Source organism: Apaloderma vittatum, unplaced genomic scaffold (assembly GCF_000703405.1).
Source record: "Apaloderma vittatum isolate BGI_N311 unplaced genomic scaffold, ASM70340v1 scaffold13221, whole genome shotgun sequence".
NCBI classification, from domain to species: domain Eukaryota; kingdom Metazoa; phylum Chordata; class Aves; order Trogoniformes; family Trogonidae; genus Apaloderma; species Apaloderma vittatum.
The window spans coordinates 118-20,937 of NW_009697438.1; the positions used below are offsets into that span (position 1 = coordinate 118).

The 20,820-nt window shown below is 37.0% G+C and overlaps 1 protein-coding gene across 1 annotated transcript; it reads right to left on the reverse strand.

Moving 5' to 3' along the window:
• Positions 1–359: 359 nt before the first annotated feature.
• Positions 360–19,244, reverse strand: LOC104280087 (kelch-like protein 2). Its single transcript, XM_009877633.1, has 11 exons — positions 19,067–19,244; positions 13,256–13,365; positions 11,719–11,835; positions 10,576–10,725; positions 9,535–9,652; positions 8,719–8,916; positions 7,861–7,962; positions 6,913–7,041; positions 2,441–2,581; positions 2,126–2,269; positions 360–1,484 (listed from the first exon to the last, which is right to left on the reverse strand). Exons 1-11 carry the CDS (start codon positions 19,242–19,244, stop codon positions 1,456–1,458), a joined length of 1,416 nt encoding a protein of 471 aa, XP_009875935.1. The 3' UTR covers positions 360–1,455.
• Positions 19,245–20,820: the final 1,576 nt, after the last annotated feature.

Consider the following 20,820-nt stretch of genomic DNA (forward strand, 5'->3'; position numbering starts at 1 on the left):
CAACCATCCTTTTCGCCTGCCGAAAAGACAAAAAAAGAAAACAAAAACGTTTGCTCCCGGCTGTTGGGCTGATTTCACAGCTCAAATCGTTGCACCCGAACGTACGAGGTGGCCACTTCCATACGGGATTGAGAAGCAAAGCTTTCCGAACCAGAGCAGCAGCACAGCAGCGGCAGGGACATGGCCGGTTCCTCAACCACAGTAACTCCCGGCCCTGCGCTTGCCTTCAGGTCTCGAACAGCAGCTTCGCCCCCGCAAAACACCACAACCAAACACAAACACCTGCCCCCCGCCCTCTTCACTGATGTCAAGGTTATTTGGGTTGAGACTTGTACTGAGAAACACAAGTTTAAAGCGACTTGTTGGCATTAGGAAACAATATACAAACTTTTATTTGAAGAAAAGGTCTCAGGTATGACAATAACTTTGGTCATGTTAAAAGGAGGCCATCCAAGAACGAATAAAAATGAGTGCTTTATAAGCGTGGCCACATACAGTACATCCAGATATTAGCTAAGAGAAGCTAAGGTTACACACATAAATAGGTCTTAGTACCATGCAAGTTCAACGCAATTTCATACATTCATTATAAATTTTCAGTTATTTTCATGCCAAATCACCTTTTGGATAAAAAGGTAAGAAAGAATTAACATCTCAATGTGACCAGAATTGAACAGAAAAAAATAAATCATAAGTAGACACAACATTTTTATTAAAAAGATCTTGAAATTACACCTGTTCAAGAAGTGTTATATCATCTCTGATCTCCTCCAGTGGGAATTAGTAGTGTTTTAGCATTGTTACATATCAAAAAATACAACTCTCTCTTACAACATAGTACTGACATATTCAAAGTACTGTGCCAAATTATAAATAGTAAAGTCAGGTTTCGAAGAATTTCAATAGAAAGCAACTTATGCTCACACAAACATATGCACATAGTATATTTATGTAACAAAAGTTTTATAAAAGGAAACAAATTTACCCCATGCCAGCTTGAATTACTGAAGTGGGATTCAATACCTACTAAGAAGACTGACGGTTCATTTCTTTAAATATATTTATTAGTCTCTGGAAAAAATAAGACAAAAATTTACTTTCACCAGAATACACACCATTCTTCACTGACAATCCGTTTCTCAATCACGACTCACGTAAGTCGGTCCTTATGAAAGTGGCTTTTTTATTTTTTCTTGAAGACCTTGCAATAAAAAAAATTGTCCACTAGACTTTCAATTTCAATCAGCTTCTGCTCAACTGCAGAAGAATCCTACGCATTGCTTCTACCTAGAGTAATCTTCATCATCTCTCGTCTGTAATTGTAGACAGTCACATCTTCCACTGTGACTCAAGGGGCAGCTACAAGTAGAGAAGTGCTTAGATACTCAGTCACTTCAAATACACTTGTTGAAAGCTGCTTCTAGTGCATAATCAAGTTGAAAATCCTTCTACTGATCATAATGGTTTGTCAATAACTGTAACACCTAGAGTGAGGGGGGAAAAAAGACATAAATCTTTAGATAGTATTTAAAAAACAAGAATATGAAAAGAAAGTTTTAATATAATACCTTGCAACTAGTATAACATGCACAGTTGCACCAGCAGAGTTCATATTTTCCCTAATTTCTGACAGAAAGTTGTCTGAATCAGTGCAAAGTTCTGAAAGTTTCTGTGACTTAAAAAAAATCTGCCATTACTCAAGTTTAACTCTCAGTGAAATATATCCTTAACATTCACTTAAAGTAACTCATTTGAGAAACTGCAATTATCAAAGGAAAAGATTCCTGAAACAGCTCTTGTTTTCTAAATATCAAATCCCAAAGAACTTCAGAATTGCATGCCTGTAGACTAAGATACAAATCTCTTGTTAAAAAATGTACTGGTCATACCAGAGTCATCTTTCTGACTCACCACTTACGTGCTAAATCCCTCCTGAGTACAGTTTAATTCTATTTTTTTCCTTGTAGTGAGTAATGGTTTCAAGTCAGGATTCAAAATATACCATCAGATTCTTCATACCCATTCTAGTATCTTAGCTTTTACCTTAGACAGGAGCTTCTCAAATTTCTTGTTCTAGCTGTTATACTGCAAGAAGTCTGTTACAAAAAATTTCTGTACACGTTACCTGCATAGCTCCTTCCTGTGCTCATACAAGATGACACAACTGTCCATTTATCAGTTGTTGGATTATAATATTCCACTGTTGATAAATTACAGGAACCATCGTCTCCTCCAACTACATACAAGAGACCATTTACAGCACAAACACCTGGGAAAAAAAAAAAAGACAGGAAACCAATACTAAAATTAGCAATTACCTTGTTCACCCCATAAAAGCATCGTTTCTGTTCTGTGACATCATGAAAGCAGCAGAAATTTGGGAACATGCAATTTACACCAAGTCACATTACTGCTATTTTAAAGTAATTGTTGCATTTACCTGCATTCCTTCTGCACATGTTCATGTCTGCAACTTGCTTCCATGTACTGGCAACAGGATCAAACACTTCAACACTTTTTCTTACCAAAGGACCATCATGCCCACCTACTGCATACAGTAAATTGTTTAACACACCAACACCTGTGAACATATGAAAATACTCAAAATTAATCAGAGAAGAGTTTGACTGATACAGAGAAGGACCAACAAATATTATGTCCACTAACATAAATCCTTCATCCAGTCAATGTTAGGAACTATTTTAGAAAACATTTGGGTAAGGATGCATTAAAGCAAAAATGCAGCAACTACAGCAAGACGCCAATAAAATGTCTTGTGTGCCCATCTACCATATTGTAGCACACAACGACCAGAGCTGTTCTGCAACAGAAGGTTTAGAAAATTTTGGATGAAAAATGATGTGCAGGAAAATGAGGATTGTTGAAATTTAGGACTAATTAGAAATGACAGTAAATGAGACAAGTGTGCTCAGCTAGCATAACAGAAATCTGACAAGATGATAAAGTGTAAGTGAATTTTTAGAAAGTGAAAACTGTGCTGCTCGGAGGATAAAAGCTGAATGGACAGACATTATACAATAGGGATACTTCTACTAAAGTGTTGGAATACCATGTAAACATATATGTGAAAAAAAGAAGTGAAGAGCTAGAATTGAGCACCTTCCTCCTCCAGGATCTGGAGAACACCAAGTTTCCTTGAACCAAGCTTCAGTTATCAAAATATCCAAAAAGGACATTCAAGGGTCTCTTTTACTCCAAGGGTGTCCTTTATGACAAAAGTTTATCAATCTTTAAGCTTGGAGTGAAGGAATAAATAAAGCTAGTCTATATCTATTTGCTAGTTGGCTTGCACGTATTGGAAAGATAGTAATAGGGGAAGCAGAAAGGAAAGCATGTTTGTTTATTTCTCAGTTTATGATGCACTATTGGAATCCAAACATAATAGATTTCAGAAATGTAGGGGTGGGTTTTTTTGTATTAAAACTTGTGAGTGATGGACCATAAAGACAACTGAAAAAACACTACTATGAAAGTACATTGGGAAAACTAACATGTCACATTTAAGATTATGAAATTCAAAGCTGAAATACAGATTCACAAATACAGTTTTTAAAGGCTTCCATGGAAAGGGCACAGCTTAAAATTTTTAATAAAGGGAAATAGCAAATTGGAATGCAAAAGAGCAGTTAAGTCCTTCAGAGGTGAAGAAAGAAAAAAAAAAAAAGCTGGGTTAAAAAAAAAAAAGAGAGAACCCTGCAACCTTAATAGCCAGATGAAATTATCTTTGAAAACACAGAAATATTGTATGTAAGAGCCATTCCTATACAGGGAGAGAAGTTACTCCTGATGAGATAAGTACATTTTTTTATTAAAAAGATAGATTTTAATTATTAAAGGAAAGGGAAGGAAACGTGGAAGAGCTAATTGGTAGTGAAATTCTGAAAAATAGCTTCTTAATAGGACGCTGTTTTATAAATTGTGCTATCTAATGCTTTATCAGTGATATTCACTACTAACACTTCCCCATATCCTTCCCAGTTAATTTAATTCCTTTTTAATTGCTATTATTTCTAGCTATCATGTCACAGTAGAGTGTGACAGCTTTTCTTTCTCCCAGTCTGATCGCACCTCATTAGACAGGATAATACAACATTCATCTTTTGTAGGATTAAACATACAGAGCTAGAAAGAGGGCCAAGATATTTAGCTTAAATATGTGATGTGATATAAATCCCCCCACCCAGGCTTTCTCTATAGTTACCGATCTTCCTATCCAGTGCATAGTTTTCCCTCTGCCACATGGCTATTTTTTCCTTGATAGCTGCTTATTTTTAATAGTGTCCTCCATTCCTCCTTGGTGCTTCATTTTCCCTTAATCCCACACCCAGTTTCCCAGTCCTACCTTTATTTCTTGCTCCTTCCGTCTGTATCCTCTTGTTGCCGTCTTCTGAGTTCTCCTTTCTTTGTTATTTTTCTTGCCTGCCCAATTTTCAGGACCCTGTCTTACATCTCTCATCCCTCCCAAATGGCCTATATCTGGATCTGAAGTTCCTCATCCCAATATGTTGCTGGAAAGAGATCTGTCCCCGTATTGCTCAACTGAGAAGCAGTTGGTACTAAAGAGGAGTAAAGTGAGGGTGAACCTCTGAAGTTGTTTTTGAATGAAGCTGAAGCAGTAGGAACAGAAGAGACAGGCTTAAGTTCCTTGAGATGACCAGAGATCCAAAGGTTTAACACAGGAACAAAATTCTCTTTAGTTAGCACCCAGAACACCACCAGGACTGATCACCAGTTGAAACAGTGCTGGTGGTTTTGGATATTTGGCCACTACAGCCAAGCTGAATCAATAGTCACGATTTTCACATTACCACCCACTCCTCTCCCACGCACAAGTATCATTTTCCATGAATTTAACAGAGTGGCACAGAAGAATGTTGATTATTTTACTCCGTCATAGGAATCTGAAATAACTCGCTACATTTACTTTTCCTCTCCATTTTTGTTTGTTTGGTTTTTTTTTTAAATCGGGACAAGATAAAAGGCAGCAGAGAGTTGAGTAAACAAACACAGTTGTGAGCACTGGGAGGGAGGAGAGGGGCAGAAAAATCCCAGTAATTAGTGCATCTAAGGCACTAAACTTGAGAGTGGTAGACATAATTCAACGCTTTAAGAAAAATCTGAAAATATCTACCATATAAATAGGCTACAAGCACACCAATAGTTTTCAAAAACAGAGTATTTGAACAAAAGAAAAAAAGTCAACTTGCTGAAATAAAATGTGTGTAAGGGCAGATTGCAAAATGAGGCTTTCTCACAGGCCACCAACACTATTTTTCTTTATAACAATATTTGCAATTTGCATATTTATTTTTATAAATATTTTCCTCAAAATTTGCCAATATTAGACATGAGAATTTAACAGTACCCTTACTGCAACTCTGGCCAGTTTTTTATCCTGAATTTAATTCCAAGATGCACAGACTGAGTAACTAGAAGTTTCACAAGACAACTGTGATTTCTTGAGATAGTATATCATGCTTCCTTCATTAACATCACAGTTTTAGCTTAGAAACACCATCAAAACATTACTTTTAGCAGTAAGAGGCACATCAGCTTGCTGATTTTGTAAGAGTATAAAGGAAGTATCACAAACTATCTTAATTTTAGTAATTACTTTAATACTTTTACATATCTCTTTTGAAATAATTTGGACTTAATTTAAACATTATTATACAGATTAAAAACTCTTCAGAGCTAATAAAGTATAATGGAAAGCAAGATGAAAAGTTGGGATAACTATTAATCATCTATTGAGCATACTAAAAGTCAATCCTTTCTTTTTTTTTTCCTGTAGCAACATCTCTTCCAATTGCAAAGCTCATTAATGCAATCACCAGTAGATAGTTGAAGGGTGTTGCTAAAAAGCACTATTAGGTACTTGGCAAAAAATTGACTTAAACAACTAAAAAATTAAACATAGAAAGAGAGCATCATGCAATTTGACTTGAAACAGTCCATGGGAATGCATCTAGAGAAAAAAACCAACTTCTGCAAGTTGAAAAAACCTGAAATACCAAAAGACAAATAGAGGACAGTGAACAGTAAATGAGATTTGAGCCTACAGTATAAAGAGATAATCAAAATGCTGGAGTCAATTTGGAGCTGTGGAAGCATCATTTCACTAAACAAAAGGGGAATACCACAGGCACTTTTGAAGTCTTTAAAGAGAAATACACATACTCAGAATCACAAGGGAAAAAAAATCCACACAAGAAAAAATAAAGAAGAGATTTTTAAGATTAGAAAGAAATAAATGAGTATACCTTGGCTAAACAATAAGGAAGGATAAGATGTAGTAGCCTATATATATCCGAAGGATGTAAACACCAGGTGATGAGAAGAATTACTGAAGATGAAACAAAGGGTACATAAGTGGAAGTAATAGGATGAAACCAGTAATACAAACTTAAGAATGAACAAGGACAAAACTTCCTGCAGTGAATCAGAATGCAGAACAAGTCCTCCAAAGAGGTGGAAAACTAGTCACAGTTCACATGTAAAATCAACCTGAAAACGCTATTAGAAAACTCAGCACTACACTGGCAGAGAGACATCTTTGAAGAAATGACATCTTGATACTTCAGTATTTAGCTGATATTAAATTATCACAATCCATGCATATTAGTCTACATGTTAAAAACATTAGAAGTTATGGGAAGAGGAGAAATATGAAAAGCATGAAAAAACAAGGAAAGGTATTTACTATTAACAGACTAAAATCTTACTCTGTAGGACAGTTTTGCATCTATAACCTGCAGTGTACCAGCCACACATCAGACTAACACATCCCATTATATTCAGACTTTAGCTTACCTTTTATATTTTTAGACACCTTTTAAGCCCACAAATTTGTTTTGGCTTTGCAAGAATAGTTGATTCTTCTCCACTCACCTGCTCCGCTCCGTCTAGTGCTCATTTCTGCAACATACGTCCACTCATTTGTATTAGCATCATAGCATTCTACTGAACTAAGGCACTGCCGTGACGCCCCATCGTAGCCACCAACAGCATACAGTTTACCTAGAAGGGTAACCAACAGAAACCAAATTTCTAATGCACACAGACTACACTTTTCCAACCTTAATGATTCTATGAAGTCATCGTTCTCTGAATTACCTACTAATCAGTAACTGTCATCAATCAGTTACTGAGTTTCTATTCTGTAAGTAGTTTAAGATAGTACACTATAGTTCTTGTCGTTTTTAGGATATAAAAGGCAGCCCGTACCGAACAAGAATAACATGAGTCAAAAGATTTTTAACTGCCTAGCTGAAATACAAAGGTACTTGTACCCAGTTTTTAATTAAGAATTGTTTAAAAGCAAGCTAATTCAATTATGTCCAACACTGGAAGCTCGCAAATAGACTTTCTAGAAATATAAAAAATTCAGATGGAAATTACAGGTGCAGTCAGCATTTTCAGATCAGGCAAAGCAGTGGTTCCTATGCAGATAGAACACACGCCTAAAACTGTTTTAAGACTCAAGAGCCAGCCCAGGTGTGCACTGTGCAAGCAACGTCCACGCCATTGAGCACTAAGATGACCTGCAAGTCAGCAGTTTTCCTGCCACTGTCCTTGAGATCGTCTGCAGTGTGCAACTAGCAAAGTCAGCCACAGGTACAGAGATGACAATACCGCAGTGCTGCATCACTATGACCAAGTTATAAGGTCATTGCTTCAGTAATCGGGCTCTCTAGCTTTGCTGACATGCGTAACCTAGGGCAGGCATGCTTAGTGAGCTTTTCCTCAGTTAGCCTCAGGCAAAAAAAAATTTAAAATAACTATGCTAAAAGATGGTCAAAACCAAGTAGAACAATTATGTATCATTTGTCAGCTTACCTCCAACAACACCTACACCAACGCTACTTCTTCTTGTGTTCATTGGAGCTACATGAAACCACTCGTTAGTCTTTAAGTTGTAAACTTCAACTGATGATAAACCTACAAAGACAATATAATTGTTATTTTCTTTATAAATCTAGGTGCAACATACTGTCTGCCTTCCAGAAAATTCTTCATATGTGAAAATTTGAATTATTTAAGGACTGTTAATTACTGTGCAGAAGGCACAACTGATGTCCTTTAGATGATCAATTACAGCCAACCCATTCTTGGAGTCTGAAAATGGACAAATTAATAAAAGCTTTTGTGGAACTTGGAAAAATTCTTCCCTGTTTTTTTTTTCTTTTTTTTACGTCACAATACTCTCTCCTACATATGCTTCAGTAATACTTATTAAGGAGAAAGATCATCTCTGCGCAAATAGTTTAATGCGCCTGTGAAGACAATGAACAGTGTATGTGCAAAGCCTTCCCACAAGTCAGAGAAAGCTGTTTGTAATCCTATTTACAGTACATGGAAATGCAGAGGTATATTTCATATGCAAACAGGACAAGAGAAACCAGTAATTTTTCTGGTCATATATTCCATTAGTTAAGGACCCTGACTCTAGAAGGAATACTCAAAGGGAACTTGTCAGAGATTCACTCGTCATTAAGCCTAAATGCTTAGATGGGAGCAACCAGCCCACTGTTCGAGTAGAAGGATGTAACCCTTGAAGCACATGCCACACCGTAAGATGCCAGGCTACCCTCAGGCTTGGTTTCATCCCAGCTGCCAGGAAAGAGACATTCAAATCTGATACAATTCCATCACGAGTAATCAAAGCTGGTCAGCAGTGTACAAAGGCAAAAATACCTGTACTCCCATCAAATCCTCCCACAGCATAAAGAAGGCCATTTAATACAGCTGCTCCCAGTGTGCTTCTCCTGTCTTGCATATTGGCAACGCTCGTCCACTGGTCCTTCACCGGATCATAGGAATCTACCGTGCGGACTCTCAAAGAACCGTTGAAACCTCCAACAGCATAAACCATGCCTCCCATGTAAACCATTCCTAAAGTAGGGAGGAAAGATGAGCGGGTTAGTCTCTTGGTCAGTTAACTGATTCCCTGCTGCCCGAAGCGTGCAGACACTCAGCACAATTTACAGTACTCACTACACCACCAGCCACGCTTTGTTCAGCTTAAGCACTAGAAGCTCTGACACTTTTTTGCTACTAATAGCTTACACTTCTGAATATGATGCTTGCTGAATTTCTTCTTGCTTAGATATCTCAGCCACTTTAAGAATCACATTTTCACATTTTTTTGTACTGATTGGTCACTTCATATTCTTCAACTCATTTAATAATAATAGGGTATTTTAATATTAAAAGTACTTATTGTTATTATAATGTAGTTATATTTAAATTTACTCTCTGTATCTATGGGAGGTAATAAAGCATTTTATTATAGAGATTACAAACTGAAGCGCAAATTAAGATCAAGTTATCAAACTTGTATTGTTCCAGATTAGCAAGTAATTTAAACTTTAAGGGTGATATCTGAAGTTGAGATTTAGTCCTTCTCAGACAAGTATCTTAAGTACTGTTGCAAAGAACATATGATGCTTTATACAGCTGCCTAAATTCTAAAATATTACTAACCACAACAAAAAATTAGGCAGCAGTTACCTGCTCTACATCTTCTGGAAGGCAATTCAGCCACCTGATGCCAGCGTTCCTCTTTAAAATCATAGCATTCAACACTGCGAATTGCCTTTGGTGCTTGTCCTCCAACTACCATCATCAACTAAAAGGGAAATAATAATATTTATTAATCATTTGCGTATGTGAGAGCACCTAAAAGATCAAAAAAAAAAAGTTAAAAAGTAAATCAAGCTTCTGTACAAGAAATAACTAAAGGACAGTTCTCCTAAATAAGAAAATCGAGTCTTGCGAACTAGGCAAAATCCATCTTTTTCAAAACACATGCAGTTTGTAATCATTGTGTCCAGAGGAAATAGCTACCTAAGACAGAAAAGCAAGAATCTAGGATCTAGGTAGAGCTCCCATGAGCGGGGCAGATCCTGCTGCATCTTCACATCCTACTCCGACCTCAGGTACGAGATTCAGCATCTATAATGTTCAGTGGAACTGTGAACATCCATCACAGAACAGCTTTTTCTGGTTCATTTGAGAGAAATGTGCTACATCTGTTGATTGGAACTCCTATTGCTTTATTGCAGTTGCCATAATAGTACTATGAGAAAACTATTTCACTGGAAAGAACATACGATCTGATGCTTGTTTGGTTTTCTTCTTATAAAATGAACAAAAGACTATAGCTAAAAAAATAATAAATGCCCCAACTCAGAAGCATCAGTCTTCATTGAGGGGGAGTTGTTTGTTTATTTGTTTTAAAGAAACAGGCTTACTTCCTCTGTAACACTAGGCTTACAATTGTGTATTTCTCAAATGCTGAAGAACTTACTGAAAAAAAATTATTTTTTTTGCTTTTTTGGGGGAGGGCTGCTGGGGAGGAGGTAGGTGGGTGACAAAATCTATACGACAAGCAGTATGAATTATAAAGTTCATAGTTTGTTGTATTTTTGTGATAATTAATTCTGATGTGAACATTTTTAATGGAATACCCCAAGTGACAGTCATGTTCTCATGAAATCTGTTAAAATACAGTTTGAAGAAACAAGTACATTTGAAAACTAAGGATCTTACTTTTGGAAGGCTAGCGGGTGTTCTCAATTTCGTTCGAGTGCTTTTCATCAATGCTCGTTGCTCAGTTGGCAGCAAGTGATACTTCATAGCTTCAATGAGGTAATCTTTACAAGCACTGCTGTTCTTAACCAAAATTTCTTCTTCAACTCTCTGTTTATTAATAGAAGTTTAACAAGGTCTGAGCGTGTTAAGAAAGTAAAAAACAAATAATCTGAAATGTAATAAAGCCTGTGTTATATTATACAAACACAGATTACTCTGATTTTTTAGACTGTAGTTCAGCTACAGTTAGACACAAACTTATGTGATGGCAATATGCAGTCACTGAAAAAAAGCAGTTGACCATCTTAATTAGTAAGTAGAAGAAGCAGTGTTAAGCAAGGTAAATCACTTCCTCACAATCAAGCACATTTCAAACACTTTTCAAATACAGAGAATACAGAACACTTTAAAAGAGGGAGGGGAGAAGAGAGTTTAACAAATGAATAAAGCACGCCACAGTAAATCATAACAGCAAAACAAATCGTAAAACCCCACAAAAGTAAAACAACAAAAAAACCCAAACCAACCCATGTGAAGTGGAGAAAATTCGTATCACAAAAACAGAATTTGCAAATTAAATGCCTAGCAATCTGCTACTACACCTACTAACCAATATTAATAGTGAACTGCTATTTTCAGTCTTAAATATTTGACCTGATACCTAAATATTCTATGTCATCTTATACGAATTAGAAAAAAAATTATCTCTGAACCAGGTAAAGAAATGTCTTCTTTATCACCAAGTCCTAACCGAGATTCAAGAAATTTAAAATTCACTTAATGAAGTGTTGTATTAAATATCATATTAAGAATGAAAGCTAACCTGATCTCATCTACTTACAGCATTCAGATGACTAGTGTAGCGTAACAAGTAGTCAGCCAAACAGATAAACTACTTGTATCCAATATTCTTTATGTGACAATACCTCTTCTGACTCTGTGTGTATATGTGCATGTGTAAGGGTGGCTGCCCATTTATTTTTACTAGCAGTAACACACTACATTACACTGCTGTTCAAGTCTGAAGTTATCCATCTGGCACTAAAAAAAAATAAACTGAAATGTTCACATGCAGAAGAATTAGCATTCCTTTTTGCTTACCTGAACTAAATACTCGCGGGAAAGCAAAGGCAACCGAACATGCTCCATGAGGCGTGCCATTAGCTCCTGCCTCACATCTTTGTCATGGTTTACCCACGCTATCACTGCTTCAAACACCTTCCAGGAAACAAACAAATGGGAGTCCCTTGACTTAGAAATTCAGCAGTATGAAAATATCAATGTGCCTCCAAACTCAGTTTTTGCTTATACTAAAATTCCTAACATGAGAAAAGACAACAGCAGTTTCAGCTTCCATTGTTTCCATATTTATCATATTTATTCTAAGGATGCAGAAGCAGTCTCTTTTTATATCGCTCCTCTACTGATGTTTCAAGGACAGCTGTACCACGGTGTCAAAACGCAGATGATAGTTCTATTGATACTGAAAATTCAATAAAATTAAGTAAACAGACAACACAGCAGCAGGGATATTACAATTGTCATACTTTTCCTTCTTTCTTGGAAAATTGACTTGCCACATCATCATTCAAATAGCTTATCATCACTAAGTCTAACTAGGATATGCGATCTCAAGCTTTGTTTCTCCTCTATGGCACAGCAGCTGATCATACACTAGACTATCAAAACCATAATTTTACTTCACAGAAGAAACATGTATCAAAATGAAAGTGGTAAAACCAAACCTTCAGGGTGTTATATAAGAACAGTAACATGATTTTGCTAATTGCAATTCAAGGAGATGGTTCTTAGATTCAAAGGTTCAAAAAGGTTTTAACATAAAACACTACTTAGCCATACAAATCAGTATTCAAGTATGCTTCTGAATACAATTTAGCCTTATTTGAACAGAGGTGTTAGTAAAACTATATACTCCTTGGAAAGAAGAAAACCAACATATTTTAAATTGACGGACTGAAAAATGAATACATCTATAACCTGAAAACCGTTAGAGGTTCAGAGAGACTCATTGGTCTCGCCGAAGATCAGGGTTTTGAAAATGGCTTTTAAAGAAAGACATCTAGCTAAGAGTGAGACAACACATATTTAAACCTAAGCTAGGTCATACCAAGCTACCTAGCCATCTCCTTCGCAACCCACATTTGGTCAGTTAGGCTAAACAGCCCACATACACATACAGAGTTATAATACGTTTGTGGGGTGCTGATGGTAAAGATAGTAGGCAGTATATACTTAGTCTTCAAATTACTATTTTGGAGTAATTTATCGCTTGGCAAACCAAACTCCTGCATATGTGACTCACAGCATGTGTTCTGCTTGAAGATAAGAAGGAATTTCCACTTAGTTTAGTTTCCATTTTCTCAAAGAACAAAGGGTTATGTGATTTAATGCAGTTTTAGGATTTGCAAGAGTTGAAATGAATTTTGACTGACAACACTTCAGGGAAAAATTCTTAATGTTTCTGGGAAAAATCTTTTAAATATGAGCACAATACATGCCTAATTTCACTGAGGAAACGAAGAACGCATCCAAAAAATTGTACAAGAGCAATCAGAGCAAGCTTCCTCTCTCACCTAAAGGATAAAAAGAATACTGGCATACATACAGGTGGTCTTACCTTCTCTTCCGAGGCAATTGTGAGTTTGTCACTGGATATAAGAGTGCACACTTGCTCTACACCAAGATTGAGGTATTCTTCACTAAGTACGACATCAGAAAAGTGCTGTTCTGTTTGGAGGAAAAGTACTACTCTGATATACGGTGCTAAGTGTATCACCACAACAAGCATTAAAGCAGCAGAGGAAAAGTAGAGAAAACAAGTCAATATGCATGCTATTTTGTCATATCTAGAAGCAATACCTTAACTTAAACCATTATACATAGGTTAAAGCTTGGGCTCACAAACAGTTTTTAAATTTAAAGATTCTTAGATTAATTGAAATAATAAAACACATTATACTAAAAGTGGCAATCACAGTGATCTAATCTTCTCAGCATTGCTTTGTCTCAGCACTTGTCCTCTACAATTATTTAAATCTCATTTTGCTAACTTTATATGCACAAATGCAGCAAACAGGATTCCAGAAAAAGAATACGCCCTCTAAGCTGTTGACAAACTTGTTCTAAACCTGCAGTTGAACATGAACAATGGCTAATTCATTAGAACTAACCAGAAGTTTTTCAGTCTAATGTAGGTCAAATCCAACAAGTCTAGATCCAATTGGATGTCTCAGAGCCCCTCTGACATTAAAAAAAAAATTACTTATCACAATCTCTACATGTAGATGTATAGTTTTTCCTCAGATTTTTATAATGCCTCAACTTAAAGTAAACAAACCTGACAAGATTCGGTGTTTTAAGTTGTAGAATCAGACATTTTCTTATAACATAGAACATGTATCTCTATCGAGTTACCATTGAAGTATTCAGTTGTCCTCTCCCTTCCTTAAAATTGCTATTTAAGTCATTCAGTTGCTTAAAAGCAGCTCAATCCAGTTAACTGTTATTCTTCCCCTCTTCAGCTAATCTTAACACAAGTTAGAAGGTATACTATAGAAGTGATACTGGGTATTTAAGAAATTCACTCAAAATCAGAATAAGTAAAAAAAAAAAAAAAAAAGTCATCGAACATACCCAAACCAAAGCATGTTTTTAAGCCTTTTCTATCTCTCTACTGCTGCTACTCTAGTTAAGACTCCATGCTTGACAAACTGTCTTAGGCTGTTAAAAAAGTTCAAGAATGCAGAATGCTTCCAGAACAGAAGTTTTTCAGGTCAACTTTGCAGGGTACAGCAGTGCGAGTTTTTTTTCGCGCTATAGTAAAGATCAGAGAGCATAAAAAGATAAATCTAACACAGTATAATTCTTGTCCTTTATCTAGTTCAGCACCCTGTTTCTTGAAGCAGGCAGCACAAATTGTTTCAGACAAAAGTCCAAGAATATATATGAAAAGTATGATGAAAAAATCCCAAATTTATCCCATAAAGGTCTCGTTATGACTATGAATTTTTAGAGATTGGTAGCCAGAAGGGTATTTTACCCTAACGACATTTTACTAAACAATGAGTTTAGTGAGATACATTCCAATTCTTTTGAATCCTGTTAAATTATTGACATTAATACTTTCTTACAGTGACAATTCCACAGTCTCATTGAACAAAAAGCCCCGCACCTCAATTTAACATCCAGTTTACCCTTAATCAGGTTTCAATTACTATCTCCATGCTGTACGGCTGAATACAGTAGTAGGAAAAATCTGTTCACTCAAAATTATTCATTACTCAATATTCCTTTTTAGCCTTCATCTTTATTTAAAAAGTAGATAGTCCTCATCTTTTTCAGTCCCTCATCCTATCAGCCTTTTCATTCACACAATCAACATTATTACAAGTCCCTCCAATTCTGCAGCATTCTCCTACGATGGACATGCAGTATTTTCTGCTCTATTTCAGGCAATGGGAGAGAAAAGATGAACAGAAATATTATTGATTTTCATAACACCACCACTACTTTTCCAATCTTTACAAATCTTTATGCCTGTTTGCTTTTCAGACTACAAATACGCAGTTTCTTAAGCTGAAGTAGAATTTTCTAAGGCACACTTACTGAAGTAAGTTTCATGCATTTTACTATTTGCACAAGTAGAAATTGAGAAATGTAATTTGGATAAATTAGTTTTAAGGTAAACTCCAGATTTCAAGTGCCAATGCCACAAAACAGCGTGCCTGTACGTAGCAGCTGAGTCAGGAAGCAAGCAGAAATGGGGAAGCAACACTCATCCAAAGCTCAAACAAATCTGAAGTTCAGAAACCCTGTTCATCCTCTCTTGAGAAAGCCAGTCCAACAGTGCATCACATCCAACAGGATACACTTTGTAAACTATAAATACTCAGTTGATTTTGTAGACTTTTATACAAAAGCCTTGTCTTTTGGAAGTTGATTTAGATTTATGATATGATCTGAATAGGAAGAGATCTGGCCTCTAAGCCAGAAAAGTACAACTTGAGAATTTTCAAAGAAATACAGTGAATGTGAGGCTGTCTCCTGTTTTCATGCTAAGAAGAGAATTGTAGAAGAAAATCTGAGAAAAACAGACAGTACTTGAACAAAAACTATTTTACTGGCTGTCAGCCTCTGTGCTTAAAACACAGAACAAGGCAAATGGCCAGGAAAAGAAGAGTGGAAAAAAAAGGAGAAATAAAAGTAAACCACTCGCTCAGTTGCTATGGGCTCATGTTCTCAAGCAATACCTGGAAACAAATCCTCATCTGAATGAATTACAGAAAAAAAGAGAAATAAGAAAGTAGATTGCTGTAAAATTTTAGTCTTAAAAAAAAGAGGTAAGGTGAAAGCACTTGTCTCTTAAGAACCAGATCTCTTGTTGTCAAGGAGACCATGCTAACTGATTGATAGATAACCTTTTGGCAGAAGCCAATTGAAAGTACAGCTGAATGAATTATTCAAAATAATTAGAAACGGAAAAGGAACAAGCATATGCAAAACCACCAATTAAATCTGCCAATGGCAATTTATCTAAAGCTGTTCAAATGCTGAAGACAGAAGATATTATATATAAAAATGTTTCTGAAATGTGAACTTTTTGCTTCATTTTATCAAGAAGGATATTAGCATCTCAGAAATATTATGATTTGCTAGTAAGAGCTCCAAAAATCCCACTTTGATTCCCTTTTTTCAATAATTAAGAGAGAAAAAAGGTATTGCGGGCGTGTATTTTTTTGCTTTCTGTGTTAGGATTTGTATTATCCGATGCTATTACTCACATCCTGAAAGCTTCGATAATCTGGAGATATTAACATCAAACATCATAAAACTTATGACATGATTAAACATTACAGGCATCTGTCCCCTGCAAAATCCCAAATTAGCTTGGTTTCTGTTGCATTAGGTAACATACTTCTTCATTAACATCTCCCAGATAAAGCAAACTGACAGAACTATCTGGTTGGAAGTTTTCACAAGAGAATAATTTTTTATTATTTTTTTTTTTTCCAAATTAGAATTTTCTGCAGAGCACACAACTTCGACAAATTTATCTTGGAATCCTGCCCCACTTCTTGCCAGTTCACCCAGACACTGAAGCCAGCTGGCTCCAGCATCAGGCAGCCTGGAAACAAGCTGGCTTAGGAGCTGCAGAGGCTCAGCTCCCAAATTCCCACTTCCTAAGCAAGGCGAATCTTTAGTATCAAACCTAAAATCTGCCTAAAAAAAAAAAAAAAATCCCTTCCATTTTAGGACATTCTAAAATATCTGTTCCAACCACATATGAAAAACACGTTTTCACAACCGAGACAGTTTCTATCTGAATAGCTGAAGACCTGTCCTTGTCTGCTCTGTAACAGTAGGATGGGACTTCAGCTTCAGGGACAAACTAGAAGGACAAAGAAGAAGTTCCTAACAACATGAGAGGGGGTAATAATAAAAATTTTGGAAATACAATAAAGCATGTCAGCACGGAGAGCAGAGAAGGATAACAGGAGCTGTAAATGTATCGCTCTTTTGGTATTTTTCATTATGAGTCTGGAGATGTGTATTGTACATGACCACAGAAGCAGGAAGTACTTGACCTATCTCTTCTATCCAAAGAGGGAGTCTTGCTGGATATTGACATTAACTTCATATTTTTCAATCACATAGGAAGGAAAGCTACATCTGCAATCTGCACAAGACATTTTATGCTATAAACATTTGTGGATTAATTCACAACTGCTATTTCACTCATTGAGATGCCTACAGTCAGACCTTTCCTGGCTTAATTGCCTTTCCTAAATGGAATAAAAAGTACAGAAGCAAAGGTCTGATGAAATTCCTTCACACTGAAAACCTTTTGGAGAATCATGGTAGTCAGAAATAAAAGCCTGTAACTCGTTTTCTCGTTTTTCTTTTATGAGAGTGGCTGTTGTCAGTGTTTTTGTATGACATTGCTGAAGACGGCCTAAATTTCTGTTCCATCAATAATAGGCTTCAGTCATTTGCTAACATTTTTATGAGGTGTTCCAGCAGCTGATGACACCTAGTATACATTTCCAGAAATCTTCTTAACTTTTTGTACACTTTCAGAAATCTCTCACAGATGCTCCCAAAGTGACATTCATATGTATGAAAAGCATGGCCAGAGCTTATCAGTATCAGAGGCTGCAGGAAGAAAAAGGGAAAAGGCCCTCCCACTCCCTAGATCTTTTCATGACAATAATCCAATTTACAGTAGTGTATAAAGCAAAATATCACAGTCAAAGATATCAAGTCTCATAAGTGTTTTTTGTCTGGTTTAGGCCAATTGTTTCTATTTCACAAAACAGCTGACAAAATTTTTAATAAATTAAATGCAGTACCTGCATCGTTTTGATGTGATAATGTTTTCTGAACCAATAACCTCTAGTTTTAGAACTATGCAGAGCAGGGGAGCTTGGAAAGATCTAAGCTTGACTACGTTCACTTACAAGACCAATGGCATTTTCTCAAGCAGATGAAACAAAAATACTTAGTGCGAGTAAGTTTTTACAGCTATTGCTTCAATTCACAATGCACACTGTGATTTTTTATTTTTTTTTGCTTGAGACAAAAGGTCTTTGCTAATGGCCTAACATAAGGCACTGGTCAAACAGGAATCCAGCCTTATTACAGAGGGATAGACACAAACTGTCAGTTAGAGAACCAGCAGAAGCTAATCATTGCAGAATCATTTTTTTTTTAAATTGGATTTACTTGTCAATTTTATGCTTAAATAACTCCTTTGAGAACACCTTGAAATTCATAGGAGCCAAGGTAACAGCAGCATAGCAACAGACGTTGCTACTGAGAATAGAATCACAAGAACGATTCTGCTAACTACTCCTTTCAATCTCATGCGTACAAATGTACATAAGAATAGTCTGCAGAAGACATGCATGCTTCCAGGTCTAGTCAGGGCTCAAAATTTTAGACTCAGAGCACCCGAATCAGGAATGCGGTATCCCACAGTTAAGTACAACGCAGCAATCCGTGCTTCTCAACACATGCTAAGGTTCCCTAAAAAGTTTCTTCAACATTTCCACAGCATGATGCTAAAAGCCAAGGAGGTTAGCTGTGTAAAACTGGCCCTCAGAAGACACCTCTTCCACAGGTAATCCAATGTTTCCAAACTCTGTCCTGGCCTCTGCAGTGAGTAGAATTACATTATTATTCCTTGGTTGTAACTAAGAAATATGTCAAGACTTAAGCAAGTGACACTGAGCAAGTGTCTCTCTAGCTGAAGATGGCATACACCCTCTTCATTAAGTGGCTCAACCAATCTACCTTCAGGTTGTACAGAGCGTTATGACAACGAGCAAATGCACCATATACTTGGGGAAAAAAATGTGAATTTTGTGAACATCCTCTAAGACCATGTAAGAGGTATCCCAGACTAAAACTGAGGACGGATGCCACATACTCTTGGTAGGAATCCTTACACAAGAAGCACGAGAGGCCTCAGCTGTACGTAGTCCCCGGCTGCGCAAGAGTGATAAGACGCAAAGTGGGACAACTTGCTGGAACATCACGAAACCAGGCTGCATCTCAGAAAGGTTAACTGCAACAGAAGCTCGCTCCAAGTGATCTGTATCAATCATAGACTATTTCCAGATCTCTCCATAGGCATCATAGATGCATATAGATAAGCCTCCTAAATTACAGAAATTGCACTCTCTGATGCAGTAGAACCAACCCCACCACAGGGTTACGAAGCTCCGATTTTAATGAAAGTTGGGTTTTTACTCCCACTGAAGGAAGTTCCAGAGTTTCACTTTTCTAACAACTTCTGATCTTCACCAGCATCCACTTGGTTTTAAGTTACCATTACCTATTAGCAGAAGTATCTCCCTGACTCTTTTTCCTACATATAGAAAAGCAAGTATAACACAATAAAGACTGGGAGACGTTAAACATCCAAATGCTTTTCATTTTCTCTAGCAGGCAAATATTTTCACTGCTTTTTCAATCTAATAATCCTCTTCTGTACTTATTCTAGTTTCTGGAGCCTTAATCCTAAAATGTCTGCTCCTGGGAGTTCAGCTGTCTGTGATACAAGATCGAATTCTGAAATGGCATAGCCACACATCTGTGGCTCAGGCTTTTGAAAAAAATTTTTGAATTGTAAGAGCGAGCCTTGACAAAGTACAAAGAGCTGTTTAAGATAAGAACGGGGAGGAAAAAGAAGCTATGATGGCTGAGATACAGGCTATAAGAGGCTTGAAATTTCAAGAGGAAAAACATTGACCTGAAAAGGTATAAAACTGTACAGAAGAAAACCAGGGAGTCAGAAACACAAATCCAGCAAGACTTATGATCAGCCCACTCCAAGGGGAAGTCAAGGACAGCCCTTCCTCTCTGGATGCTTTTACCAGGAGTACTAAGCATGCTGGTGCTCTATATGGATAAATAAAGAACTCCCCGCAAAAATCAAGTACAAAAAGGTAACCCATAAAGCGTGGTAGCAGGGACTGGGATGATTACAAGGCAAATGCTTGTGTAATCAGAGACCAGGTTAGAAAAGCTAAGGCCCTGACGGAGTCAAATCTGGCCAGTGACATTCAAAACAATAGAAAAGGATTTTACAGTTACATAAGAGGAAAAGAGAAATGAGAGAGAATGTGGGGCCTCTCCGGAAGGATACAGGTGAGCTGGTTACTGAGGACGTGGAGAAGGCTGAAATACTCAACAACTTTTTTGCCTCTGTCTTCACTGGCAAACACTTGAACCACACCACTCAATTCACAGCGGGTGTTGGCTGGGAATCAGAGAGTGAAGAACCATCCAGGTAGGAGCAGATCAGGTCTGGAACACCTAGAGAAGCTGAAGGTGCACAAGTCCATGGGACCTGGTGAGATACATCCACGGGTCCTGAAGGAACTGGCGGCTGAAGTTGCTAGGCCACTGGCCATCACATTTGAGAGGTCCTGGCAGTCTGGTGAGGTTCCCATAGATTGGAAAAGGGTGAACGTAACCCCCATCTTTAAAAAGGGGACCAAGGACAACCTGGGGAACAACAGACCAGTGAGCCTTAGCTCTGTGCCAGGTAAAATCATGGAACAGATTCTCCTGGCAGCGGTACTAAGCCACATAAAAAACAATCAAGTGGTTGGTGACAGACAGCATGGCTTCACCAGGGGCAATTTGTGCCTGACTAACTTAGTGGCCTTCTACAAC